Source organism: Abrus precatorius, unplaced genomic scaffold, assembly GCF_003935025.1.
Source record: "Abrus precatorius isolate BTA unplaced genomic scaffold, Abrus_2018 Scaffold3, whole genome shotgun sequence".
NCBI classification, from domain to species: Eukaryota; Viridiplantae; Streptophyta; class Magnoliopsida; order Fabales; family Fabaceae; genus Abrus; species Abrus precatorius.
In genome coordinates this window covers 30,417,200-30,431,410 of record NW_020874373.1, presented here as the reverse complement: position 1 = coordinate 30,431,410, position 14,211 = coordinate 30,417,200, and the positions used below count along the sequence as shown (strand labels likewise).

The window sequence follows — 14,211 nt, the reverse complement described above, 5'->3', positions numbered from 1 at the left end:
GTCGTTTGTTATGAGGCTACACGCTAGGTTACGTGACTAAAGAATTTGATTTCTGGCTTCCGCATTATTAACAGTATATTTAGGCCACTTGTGATTTATTGCGACAATACTGCTGCTATACTTCTCTCTTAGAATAATAAGAGTTCTATTCGTTTGAAACACTTTGATCTAAAGTATTTGTTTGTTAGAGAGAAAGTACTTGAGTTTTAGACTCAAATTGTGTACATTGCTACAAAAAATATATTCGCATATCCACTAACCAAAGGCTTAACCATTAGAGCTTTTTAAAATCATGTAGCTCATATAAGTCTGGTCAAGTCTTTTGATATTTTGGATTAGTGGGAGTTAAATTTTGTATTTGTTTGTTGACATTATTATCTACTTTCTTTATGAGATATATGTTTTGTTGACGTCACTTTTATGACAATCTTTTTATACTTGAACCTTTGTGAAAATGATATTTATGTTTCCTTTATCTATATTGTGATTGGAATATAAGTTGCTTGTAGTATGTAATGTATATCTCTATCGGATATAATTGTATACTATCGAGAGCTTACTATTTCTTTGGTGATAATTAATAACTTGTTACGACAACATAGTTTGTGGACTTAGTAATTTAATAATGCTATTCAAGTGGGAGAATGTTAGATTTTTTAACATTAATATTAATATTTATATTAATTTGTGGATTAGCATTATTAAATTATTATGGTTATATTGTTACTAATTATGACGTAAAATAAATGTGTATAATAATAATAATAATAATTATTATATAGATTTTGTAATTGAGCTCTTAGTGTGAATAGTACGTGATGGGTTGGACTATTCTATGTGCCCAGTGAGAGGTTCCTGCTCTCATATGATTAGGCTTATATAACTGTTGCCCCATTAGACAGTTACCAGTGTGGGATAATAGCAATCAGATAAGAGAGTAATACACGCTCACTCAAAACAAAAATTGCTTATGACTTATGGTTCTCATCGGGATTGATTATGACTCGTGGGTTCTCATCAGGTACGCGTTTAACATAATTATTCAATTATATATAGTTGGAATTGTATTAAGTTATTATGATGTATATTATATATAATTGTGTTATTTTTAATAATTATATTTAAAATTCCTGCAAAACAAAGTTATGTGTGATAAGAAGTGGTGATAATAAGATAATAATAATTAATACTTTATTCAAACACTCGAGTAGAATGGGTACGTATGTAAATATTGCTATTTGTTCCAAAGAATTGAAAATTGCAAATCAGAGAGAGACTTGGTATACAGTACCAAAGAAGTGTCGGTGTATCACTGGCTCAATACGAAGCTTATAAAAATAAATAAATAAATGAGTGAAAAAGATATATCAATATGTAAATGTTTATATAAACAAGATGGATGAAATTTTAAGTGTTCCTAGATCTACAATATCATAGCAACAACGTAACGCTAAGATTGCAAAGACTATTTTCAATCTGCCTGTGCTCAGAAATAAGCACCATATTAAAGCTAAAAAAATGATTTAGCTTCAATGTTTAATGTTTTAATTATATTTTCCGCTAAAGTTCAATAAAAGTTTCAGGGACAAAATATAAAACATTTTCATATATAAACAAAATTAAGTTATTTCGTCCAAAGAGGTCACTTGTATAAAAAATCACACATGGCCCAAAATCATTTTGGGGGAAGCAGAAACTTGCCAAACCACATGGCTCTACATATATAGAAACAAATGATCAAGTTTTAATTAGGACTGCAACCCATCTCTGAACTGTGACATATTTGTATAAGCATTTGGTACTCACTCTATTTTGTAATAGGTTTTAGCTGGTGACCAGCCTTGGTTGCATTAAATGTTAAAGATATATATATTCTCATGTTAGTGGGTTAATAATAAATTAAAAATTATATAAATAATAGGATTTTAAATTTAAAATTGTTAAAGATATTTTAAGTAAATCACTTAAGTTTAGTTCAATTACTCTTGTTTATTGTTGGATTATACTCACATTTAAAATCTTAATACGATATTAGAGTCTAAATTCAAAGCCAAAAAATAAAATAAAATTTAAGCATAAAAAAACAATATAGACGTGTGACATAAAAAATATATGACTCAAGGGTGGAACGAAAATTTGAAGTTACAAATCTAGGCTTAAAAAGAGATTAAAAGTCTTATATTAGTGGATTTGCAACAAATGTTATACAAGCAACATTTTAAACAAGTAGTTCATTCAACTTTTCCAAATTATAATATTAAAAAAACAATTTGCTTAACATGCGCAATTAATTTTAAAAATTATAATAATTAATATTATTGATATAATTAATTTAAAAAATATTATGTATAAATTTGTGCATATTTAAATGTACGTTAGAAAAAAATTTTAAAATAAAATGACCTACTATTCCATGCTTCACCTTAATTTCATTTAATGAAGGCAAGTGGAATCTATATTCTCTGTATAAGGTCTTTAAATTGACAACATGAAAAGCATAACCTCCACACTCAGAAACACACCCTTGAAGTGCAATTTCGACCTCCAATTAACTCTTGGAAATCATGGCTAGCCCACTGCTGATGAAGCTTACCTCCATTGCCTTGATGTGGATGGTATTGGGTAGTCCTATGGCAGAAGGTGCTCTTTCTTGTGGCGCAGTGCAATTCGCAGTGGCACCATGCCTTGGGTACCTGAGAGCTGGTGGTGGAGCTGTCCCTGCAGCATGTTGCAACGGGGCTAGAAGCGTGTACAACCAAGCCAAGACCACCCTTGATCGTCAAGGAGTGTGTAGGTGCCTCAAATCCGTTGTGAACTTTCCTGGACTCAATCTTGCAACCCTTGCAGCCCTCCCTGGCAAGTGTGGGATCAACTTGCCCTACAAGGTCACCCCCTCCGTTGACTGCAACAAGTGCGTACATCACTCTTCATCAACCCCTCTCTTTATTTATATGCCATATTTATGCACCAATAGTTTTGCAATTGGTTTGCCTCCATTAGTTCGTATTATCTTAGTCTAATAAAAATAAGGAAAGCATCTTTTCAACAATATTGTAAATTTAAAAACTTTTACCCTCGAATTGAAGTTTTTGTTTAACTTATATTTAATAGTTAATAAAGATATAAATTATGACATGTTTGATATAAATTAAACAAAAAAACTTATGACAAATATAAATTTTTTTAAATTTATACTAATATAAAAATATTATTTTTATAAATATAAATATTGTGAGTCTATAACTTTTAATATAGTTCTTTATAATTCACTTTGCTAATTAATTGCAGGATAAGCTGAGCAGCTTGCATGAACCTTTACGTTTGTTGACTACTTGTTTCGTGGTGATACGAGCATAGAGAGAATAAATATGGTTTAATTCTGTTGAAGAAAAAAGATGGTTTAATGCCTCTATTGTGTGTCTGGGTCCCCACTGGGGACTACTATATACTACTATTGTGATTTGCACTTCGAAAAGAATTAGTAATGTTGATCCTCCAATGTGATAATGGATTTCTCCTCACTAATATTCCCTCTTCATTCTCTTATTATATATGTTTAATTTTTTTGTTGTTTTAAAAAATTTGAGAAAATATTTCTTCTGTACTTTTAAGACACTTGCACTTACAATATACACTTATTAACAATGAGTACAATTTAAATTAACAATATTTATCTATTAGCAGGGAAAAAGGCAATGTTTTGTAAGAATATTACTTAAATCTATACTAAAAATTAGAATAAAATAAAATCAATAAATTAATTTTGTATAAGTTTTTCATCAATTTGTAGAAACACATGTACTTGTTTATTTTAAGAATAAGACATTTCTTTCTTATTTTCACTCTTACAATTAAGGTTCTTAATGGAAAAAATATGCTATCAAAATATTAAAAGAATAAAAGGGGAATTTTGACGTTATAATGACAATAATCCTAAGTTGCTTAACTCTATATTCTTATGCAGTACACTTATCGATCTAAAGTTGAAATAAAAAAAAACAATTTTTTTTGCTAGTAAAAAAAACTTTTAGTTCCTAAAAATATTATATATTTTCATTTTAGTTCCTATAACATTGTTATTTGATTTAGTCCTTAAAAATGAAAAAAAATTGTGATTTTAATTTTTAATAAAAATAAAATTACATGCTTTTTATTAAATATTGATGCTAAAACTAAATAATTTTTTTATGAAGACTAAAACCAAAATATATAATAATTTTATTTAAATCTAATAAAAAAATACAATTTGCAAAAGCAAATTTGACAAAAACCAATAATATTATATTAATTAATTGCATAAATCACAGCAACAACAATGTACTGATAATATATAATATTATAATATTAATTATAAATAATAAGAAATAAAAATTATTTAATTTTTATTAACAAGGCGTTGCAAGAATTAGATAAATTCATACGAATCGTAGTACAAATTAGCATAAAATTACAACACAGACATAATTGAATTGCTTATTTGTATATAACATTTTACAAAGTCATATTCATAAAATTATAATTATATAAAATATCTATATATATATTAATGAAAAAATATTAAATCAACATACATGTATGAAACATTTGATTTTTATAAGGGGCAGAGAAATAACTCTGCAGCAGTAACACATTATTAAAGAGTCTACAATATAGTAAAATATTATCATCAAATCAAGAAATATTCATTAAAAAAATCAGGTTTCAAAATCGTGAACAATGATATTAAAAAAAGCTAAGTTAGAAATTAGTATTTTATTTCTTAGTTTTGTTTTGATTTAGTTTTTAACAATTTTTTTCATTTTAATCTCTTAATTTACAAAAATATTTTAAATAAATTATTTTTTGCAAAAAAAATATTAATTCCATTAAAACATCACTCTTCATCTTCTTCTTTATTATGAACTCTAAGCATTTTTTAGCAAATATTTTTTTTTGCTTTCTTTATTTTTCTTCCTCCTATTATCTCTTATTTACACCCTCATATATAACACATTTTCTTTTCCCTTAAAACTCCAACAAAAATATTTTTTTTTCTTTTTCTTCATCCTTTTACTAACATTTACAACTCTGCAAATCATTTCTCACTCCTTTCAACTTTGATAAAAATATTCTCTTTTTTTTTTCTCTCGTTTTTTGCCCCTCTCACCCTTCATCTATAACTCTTTGAACTTAAAAATTCTTCCTCTTTTTACGGTGACCTTTTAAATTGGATCCTTCACAAAAGAAGAATGTGAGCTAGGCCATGATAAAATTTATTCATTTCAATTCACATAAACTTGAGTTGAATTTGGATAAAATTCTCAATAAATATTTATAAAAGTCAAATTCCTTCAATAAATTAAAATAAATTTATGTTTCTCTATTTTTATAAAAATTCTCTTATTTAACTGTTTCAAAATTTAAGAAGATAAGTTGTTTATGTCTTATGAAAAAAGTTTTATTGATTTTTTATATTAATTTTTTATAATAATTTCTCCAATAATTTACACAACTAAATCATAATCATGAAAAAAAATTACATTTTAAAACTTGTATTATGTGACTAACAAAAAGATGTAACTATATGAATTATTTAATCCGTTTGTAAGTAAATGAAGAAATAAATTAGAACTTAAAATATAATGGGTTCAATCTTTGTAACTGTGTTAAATGAGAGAGTATGGAGCAATCATTGAATATTAAGTGAATGACTCAAATTTAATTAATTTTCAAAATTAATATTATTTAGTAGTCTGAAATTATTATAATAATTAATTAATAATACTAATCCATAAAAACAATTAAAAAAATCAACTTAAACAGAAGATATACGCTGCGGAAAGTGGAAAAGCCAAACATGACATATATATAGAAATGGATTATCTACTTTTAATTTGGATCTCAAAAAGTGGTCATTTATTAATGCATTAAACTATTCTATGAAATCAAAAGGTAATGACTTACCATTCCTTAGCTCACCTCATATTTAACGAACTCGCATTAAATCGGTAATCTCTATATATAGAGACCTTGCAGGAACAAAATCTAAATCATCACTCACTAACTCTTCAAGAGTGCAATTTAATTCTACCACCAACACTCCCAAATCATGGCTAGCCCACTAATATTGAAGGTTACCTGCTTGGATTTCAGTTAAGTTTAAATTAAATTAAAAATTTTTAATATGATCTGACAAGTTTAATAATGTAAACTAAATTTGTAAAAAAAAAATAAAATTACTTATTTTAAATATCATTCTTTAAACTTAAATTAAAATCAGACTCTGAAATCATTTACCTTTAATGGACTGGCCTGAATAAGGCGCGCCAATTGTTTAAAATAAAAATATAATAATTATTAAATTATATTTATAAATTTTAAATTATATAAAATTTTATTTACATAATAAAAAAATAATATCACGTAATTCAAAAATAAAATTTGATAAAATTTTTCTATGATAAAAATTATTTAAAATATCATTTTGTAAAGTTTAATATTTACTATTCATTAATCACGAATCATATTAAATAGCCATAAATAGTGTTTATTAGTCTATCCGTTCCTCTTTATATTTCGAATTACATACTTCTAAATGAATTTAATTTATTTTAAAATTTCACTTAACTAGAAAGAGGGTAATCTTAATTCCGTCAATCTAAAAGAAATATGATTTTATTAAAACCATCTTTTAAGAATTATTTTAAATGTCTACAAATATTAAAATTTTATAAAAAATATTTATTGAGATTTAATTTTTTTAAATACAATAAATATTTATTTTTAAATAGAATTTTATTTCTTGGAAATACTTAAATTAGTTTTTTAAATTAATGTTAAAATAATAATTATTATAAAAAACAGAGGTATGAAGCTAAGATAACTTTTGACACTACTGGCCCCTTTTTTAAAGATTGAATTACGTTTGATAAAATAAACTGATTTAAATTCAGCCTATTTAAATATGGTAAATTATAAAATTTGCTCATCCTAATTTTTTTATATAGTAAATTTGAGTCATCTTGATTTTTGTTAAATATAAAAGGCTGATTTAAGTCAAAGTTAAACTTTATTCAAAACTTTGGAATAGTTTGGATTTCAGTTTTGCTATTTACTTCATTTTTGTTTTTCTTGCTCAAACCCACACAAAATCTTCTTCTGCTCCATCAAATTCATGTGATATTAGCAATAACATCATGTTACTTGATAAAAATAATCAAATTTCATGGGTGGTTAACTCATAAGAAATATAATTTCACAGTGGTGATAAATTCTCTCTAAATTTAGGATTGGATTGTGTATCGAGATAAAGTGAAGATAATTATAACGAATTTATTTGTTAAAAATAAGAGCATGGTTAAAAAGTAAGAGCATACGTGTTAAACTAAGTATAGTTAATTAGTTGACATTGCATGCAGCTATTTATATTATTATTTTCAATCGTGATTCTTGTAAATGTGGGTTAAAATTGGCTAAAATGCAAAAGATATGTTTGATAGAGATAATAAGTTATCTAGGTTTATAAAGATTAAATAGATTTAAGTGTTTTTAATATTAATTAATCCATATTATTTATAAATATGTATGTAACGCTGGGTACAATGCAGACTTAAATCAAAGTCCAAAATATCTGAGGCACAACATATATATCACTTTTCAACTTATTTAAAATTATTTGGTAAAGATGGAAGCATCCGTGCAGCTTCAAGCGCAAACCCCTGGAGTTCTTCACAGGCTGCCACAAATTAAAAAGCAGAAATAAATAAGTGAATTTGAGATTAATAACACTCGGTAGAATTTTATTCTGCAATTTAAATTTAGCTATTTTTATAATTTTTTTAAATTTTAAAACTTTTGAATATAATTCTTATTTAATAGTTAACATGACATATATTTTGACTGTCACATCATATATCATCTTAAAATAGTCATTCATGTAAGATAATTAGATGCTTATCGCACCATTCATGTAAGAATTATTATAAAAATCAAAATAAAAAGATTAAAATTAAATTTAATCTTATTTACAGAAAGTAAACCACATTTAACTCAATAAATTTTTTTATCTATTATATACATTAAAATATTCTTGCAGAAAAAAATAGACAAAACTTAATTAGTTGTAGTTGATTAAGTTTTTTAATCAAAATTAGAGTTCTATTTATAATTATCAATAACATTAATGATAAACTTTTTTATCAAAATAAAATCTAATTCATTAAAAACAGCAGAAAATAATATCTAAAAACTTCACCACAATTTTTATCGTTTTAAAAGATGGGAAAAGGAGAAGGGAAATAAAAAAAGAAAATGAAAAGAGTGAGTAAGGGTGTACAGGTCGCAGTTCATGCTGTAGGAGAATTGGAAGGGCAAGGGAACGCCACACTTGTCAGGAACGACAGCATAAGCTGTAGCATTAATATAAGGTTGTCTTCGAGCAGCATCTTGAAGGCAATGGCAAGCTATGCGGCGACTCTGGCTACAGTTCATGACTTGGTCTCTCAATGCTAAAACCGCGTAGCAACAATCTGTTGGAACCGTGTCTCCACCACTTTTAACGTAACACGCGCATGTTTCCAAAACAGGTTTCACGTCACAGCATGTCAATGTGGCCATGGCCAATAAGGGTGTACCCAACGCCACAATGCATATGATCAGAGCCACGCCACTTACCTTCACAACCTGTACCTTGGTCATTTGGTGAGTAGCGAAATATTGCGAACAAAGGTTAATTAATTTGGATGAAAAGATTGGTGAGTGCTTGGAAACTCTGACGGGATTGACTTGAGTTACGATCGGTGTTTTTATAGAGATGGGTTCTGGTTCGTGAAAATCACCAATGTTGGAGCTAGCAACTCGGGAAACCGTAGCTATTGGTGGTTCATATCGATCATTTGGTGTTTCTTGTACCTATTTTTGGAATGTCATGACTGTATGAAAATTAAGGTAAAAAAAAAACAGATATACTGCTGGGCATGGAGAGATTAGGAAACTAAAAATTTAATATCTTGGCTGTCTTTTTTTTATACATTTTAAATTTGTTTTTATATTAAGAAAAAGAGAAAAGAAAAGTAAAAACTATAAGGTATCATACATTATTACTTTTAATAGATTATTTACAACGTAGAGAATAATCTATTTATAATATGTAAGAACTAAAAATTTGGAGGCAAGCTGTAATGATAATATAATTAAGCATGAGTTTTGACTTATAATTAGTCAAATTTAACTATTTTTAAGTGTCATTTTGTATTACAATTGAAACTGATTTTGTTGGAAGTAAGATTTTTTTTTTCCGTTCAACGTATTTTTACAAAAGCAAAATGACAACCATCGATTATCGTATCCAAAATCGATAGTGGGCTTGTGAATGCCGATTCAAATAACAGCTCTAAGTTTCTTATTTTGCTTCATCGATCAATATCTATATCCAGTCTAAGTTTGTTTTCAATTTTAGTAAATTGTCTTGTCAACACCTCAATTATATATGTTGTAGTTGTATCTGTAAAGCTTCAAGTTATGGTTTATTATTATTATTTAAAAATTTACTGTGAACAAGTTTGTAACTTTTTATATGTACATCTGAGTGATTATGATTGAAAAGAATGAAGAAATAATGTAGCTATATTTCCTACATTAATGAATGAACAATGATAATCAATCTCAATAATGAGCATGCCTAGTACTTGTTTGTGTATTGGTGACTAACACTACGAACAAATTGCTTAAAATGTGTCATAAATCAGAATTAAGGAGCCCACTTTCCTCATCATTTACATTTTCTTCCTCTATTGTTCTTTGAGCTAGTTGTTCAGCTCTCTTACTTTGGTGCCCCCAATCTGTTTGTATCACTGTGTACAACATCATACAAAAACAAGATATTTGTGCTGCTAACATTCCAAGCCACAAACCCCTCAATTGACATCTACGTATGAAAGCAGCAAAAATTGCAACTGGTAATCCAATTAAGTAAAATGCACACAAATTTATTCTTGCACCCACATAAGGGCGTGCAGTTCCTGTTAAAATCCCACATGCAGCAGTTTGAGGCCAATTACCAATCTCACACAACCCCAAAATTGGAAGTATGGTAGTGACCATATCAACAATTTGTACCTCACTTGTGAAAAGTTTCCCCCACATTTTCCTCATAAACATCAAGAAAATGAAGGCTGAGACCCCTAAGCCAAATGCGAAGAAAAGGCCTACAGTGGCAGTACTTTGGGCACGAGAAGGTTGTCCCGCACCTAATGAATGACCAATTCTTGTTGTCAATGCAGCACTTATTGAAAATGGGAACACATATAAGAACCCAGTTGTTTGAATAAGCACACCCATGGTAGCAACCGTGGCCTGTGGATTGCTTAACAGACCACATAGAAAAAGCATTATTTCGTAACACCACCACTCTAAGCACACTGAAATGCAACTAGGCAATGCTAGGCTTAGTAATGGTCTCCAATCATGGAGAATAGAGAGAATTGTAGCTCCTTCCCATGGTTTTAGAGGTTTCTTTGACACAAGAAGATAAAGAACCAACCCTAAAATCATGTTTATGGAATTAAAACCTGTGGCTAATGCAATGCCTTTTACCCCTAACTTTAAATATGTTGCCAAGAAATAATTGATGGGAAGGTGTAAAATGGCTGCAAAAGAGGCAGCTATAGTTAGTGGGGCAGTTAAGCCTTGGGTTCTTAGGAAGGACCTTAGTGGGTTTAGATGAACTTGAGCAAGCAATTCTGGGATAGAGAAAACCATGTAAACTTGGGCAACTTTTGTGACTTCAGGGTCTTGGCCTAGCCATTGAAGAAGGGGTCCCATGTTTAGCCATAATAGTGAAATGGGTATGGCAACAAGAAGGAGTAGACACAAGGTTTTGCAAAAGGTTTGGCTAAGAACTGACCATCTCTTTGCTCCATATGCCTGGCAACAAATTGGATCCATTCCCATAGTAAGACCCTTTAGGAATGAATTGGCAGTGATGTTCGCAAACCCAATTGCAAGTGCACCTCCAGCTAGCTCTACTTTCCCTTGGCGACCCAAGAAGAGCATAGAAACGACAGATCGAGAGTATATAAGTGTATTAGTCATCATTATTGGACACGAAATTTTCACCAGTGATTTAAACTCTTCTTTCACCTGCATCAAGTGCATTTTATATTTGTCAAAAGATAAGTGGCACGCACTTGTTTTTCAGCCAAACAAGGAGATGATCTTTTCATTTAAAATAATTAAATGTGTGCTTCATTTGGTAATTATAGTTTTAGTTACAAATAACTTGTAATTTCAACACTACAATCTACAGTTAGTTACAACAAGTCATTGTTTCTAGTTAATGAAAAAAGTTGGGCTGTGTTTTTCTAAGGATTAGTAACGGGCTTAAGAAACGGACAGGTATCTATCTTCGAATGACGATAATAATAGTTATTATATCTATGTTCTTATATGTTATTTAAAATTATAACACAAAATATCTATACATATTATTAGCGGATGATCTGCTTAGTTATTTTTTTCAAGAAAATAATCGCTTATATTATACAATCTGTTTCATTAAATTATATAAAAACGTGATTATTTTCTTAAAAACATCTAATATTCTCCTTTATATTAAAATTATTTATATATTCTTTACTGCTCTTATTTATTCTAATAATAATGTTTTATTTAATGTCTAAAAATTATATATGAATGTTACTAGATTCTTTTAGGAACTAATATTTCATTATTTAAAGACAATCTGACCGATGTTTAAATTAAGAAAAAATGATATTTTTATATTATTATACATTGATGTGTCTCACATTAAATTTCAAAAAATAATCAGACGTTCCACTCTAACATATTATGTGTCAACGCACTAATTACCTATAGAAGTTTATAAACTTATATTTTCTAATAGCCCAAGAAAAAAGTGGTTCTGATCTGGCCTAACCTTTGTTGGTTGCTAAGGACTTTTTTTTTATCTATTCATAAGTCCAATTTAATTTACTATTGTGTTGCATATATAAATTGACCAATTCGTTTGAATAGGACTAATGATATTGGCTTGAAATTTATCTTCATAAATTTTTCAGAGATTTTGATGCAAGTCATTAAATAATTCATTAGTCTTATTGTAATTTTTTTTATTAATTCAAATGATTTTACCGTGAAGTCCGTGAAAATAAAAATCTAAAATTAAAATATATGGTATCATTATTGATTGCCTAGAGAACACACGTTGAGTCTAGAGTAACAACAGCTTCCACCTTAAAATGCGGAACTTGTATGATTCGAGCACCTTAGCCAATTAGACAAAGCTTATGCTATGTATTGCCAACCTGTTTCTTATTTTATAATCAAAGGCAGTGTAGTTGTGCCACTTTTTCTCAGTCCAAAATATAAGAGCAACAAACACATTTTCTATAGAGGAAATTATAAAGAGGCCTGTAATAAAACAGTCTTTAAAGAAGGAGAATTCGTAACATTATCACACTAAACTCTTATCACATTAATTTGAGTAAAAAATTAAATTAGTGATTGAAAAATGGATCGATATTGATTATTTGTATAAAATTAGTCTCTACAAAAATATTATTAATATTTATTTTTATCATTTTACAAGTGTAAAAAGTTAGTTTTAATCGTTCAAAATTTTTGTTAATGTTTAATTTTATATAAGAACTAATTTTACCTTAAAATATTAGGAATTAAATATTAACAAAATGTTTTATAAGAACTAATTTTAAAGATTTAAGTTTATCGATACTTATCCATGATATCAATAGAACCAAAAAAGTAAATGTTGAAACTTCAATTATTGTCATTGACTTTTGTAGTTTTGGCATTTTAATACGCTACCGTAAAATTATTGCAATTACTTTTAGTATTTTTGAATTACTGAGGAAGAGAAAGAACAAAATAACATGATTAAACCCTACACCCAACAGCAGCACCATCATCTTAACAACTATGCTTCTGGAGGGAAAATATCATAACCATGGCCAGGAGTACAATCAGTAATAACAAGAAAGAAACAAAAAAAAAAGCTTTTACCATGCTAAATAGTATTATTTAGTTTATTTTATTCAGTTAGTATAATTATATTTTGGTTTCTTGAGTTGAATTGTGTGTGATTTTATAATTTTTTGTGTCACTTAAAATTTTCATTATTAAAATTACATAACTTTGGTATATTTGTGTATTTATTATCTAATACTCTTAAGTTTATTTTCTTTCACATACATTCTTTTACAGACTGAATTAATTAAATTTTTAACAATTTTCTACTCAAAACTCACCAACCAACACATCAATTTTTTTCTCTTCAAATCCTAAACTCACTATATATAAAATCCACAAAATTTCATCAAATTTTAAATAAATTTCTGAAGTTTAAACTTTAAAAATTATTCCAATTTCAAATTCATCAAAACTCTCAAATATTTTAATAAAATAAGAATTTAATAGTTTTAAATAAAAAAATAACAGAAGGACTTGATTTATTAAAATTTAAAAATAAAAGACTTAGTTAGTTGAAAAATCAAAATCACACAACCAACAAATAAAAAGCACCAAAGTCACGATTAAATTAATTAAATAAAAAGTATAATATTTTCAAATATTAACAATTTTTACCCAAAAGATAAAAGTAAACACTCTTAACAAATAAAAAAAATTACTATTTAACAACATTTAAGTACTTACAAAAGTTTAATAAAAATGAATAGCATACAGTCTCCTTTGCAGTATCTATGTTGTAAGAACATTTTCCAGAGGCAAAATCGCGGCAACATAGAAACTTACGCAATGAAAAAACAAGCACAGGAAGAGATTGTTACAAACCTCAGAGAGAGAAAGGGTAGGGAGAAGGGCTCTGAGGAGGTGATGTAAACGTTGAAGAAGGCCTTGAACATTTCTTGCTCCTTCACCACTACCTTCTCTTGTTCTCATTCCCCCCTCATTGTATTCTCCTCCACCCTTTGAAATCACAATGTCACCATCTACTATTCTTCGAGATTCAGCACCAGTGCACATGTTTATCACGCTTCTTGCTAAAGTGACACAATGAAAAGTACCAAATAACACCAATTTCAGAGATTAAATATACAATTACACTAATTCAACTCTTCAATTATCTTCAAATAAGTAGGAGTTTATCTTTATTCTATTAGCTTTCTAAAAATTATTCTAACTGAAATATATATATATATAAACCACATTTGTTTATGTAAAGAATCAAAGTCCTTG

The 14,211-nt window shown here is 28.0% G+C and overlaps 3 protein-coding genes across 3 annotated transcripts; 1 reads left to right on the top strand and 2 right to left on the bottom strand.

The window, feature by feature from the left end:
* The first annotated feature begins 2,564 nt into the window (after window positions 1–2,564).
* Window positions 2,565–3,357, top strand: LOC113862463 (non-specific lipid-transfer protein 1-like). Its single transcript, XM_027495548.1, has 2 exons — window positions 2,565–2,915; window positions 3,289–3,357. The coding sequence occupies exons 1-2, from the start codon at window positions 2,565–2,567 to the stop codon at window positions 3,355–3,357; spliced, it is 420 nt and encodes a 139-aa protein (XP_027351349.1).
* Window positions 3,358–7,707: 4,350 nt separating this feature from the next.
* On the bottom strand, window positions 7,708–8,676 carry LOC113862462 (non-specific lipid-transfer protein P5). The gene is made up of 2 exons (XM_027495547.1): window positions 8,315–8,676; window positions 7,708–7,714 (listed from the first exon to the last, which is right to left on the bottom strand). The coding sequence occupies exons 1-2, from the start codon at window positions 8,674–8,676 to the stop codon at window positions 7,708–7,710; spliced, it is 369 nt and encodes a 122-aa protein (XP_027351348.1).
* A 1,038-nt stretch (window positions 8,677–9,714) lies between these two features.
* Window positions 9,715–13,998, bottom strand: LOC113862461 (protein DETOXIFICATION 53). The gene is made up of 2 exons (XM_027495546.1): window positions 13,807–13,998; window positions 9,715–11,118 (listed from the first exon to the last, which is right to left on the bottom strand). The coding sequence occupies exons 1-2, from the start codon at window positions 13,996–13,998 to the stop codon at window positions 9,715–9,717; spliced, it is 1,596 nt and encodes a 531-aa protein (XP_027351347.1).
* Window positions 13,999–14,211: the final 213 nt, after the last annotated feature.

Coding starts and splice junctions, on each gene's coding strand:
- LOC113862462 (XM_027495547.1), bottom strand. CDS start 8,676: ATGACCAAGGTACAGGTTGTGAAGGTAAGTGGCGTGGCTCTGATCATA.
- LOC113862461 (XM_027495546.1), bottom strand. CDS start 13,998: ATGTGCACTGGTGCTGAATCTCGAAGAATAGTAGATGGTGACATTGTG. Junction 11,119..13,806: donor CTACCCTTTCTCTCTCTGAG/GTTTGTAACAAT, acceptor CACTTGATGCAG/GTGAAAGAAGAGTTTAAATC.
- LOC113862463 (XM_027495548.1), top strand. CDS start 2,565: ATGGCTAGCCCACTGCTGATGAAGCTTACCTCCATTGCCTTGATGTGG. Junction 2,916..3,288: donor CCGTTGACTGCAACAAGTGC/GTACATCACTCT, acceptor AATTAATTGCAG/GATAAGCTGAGCAGCTTGCA.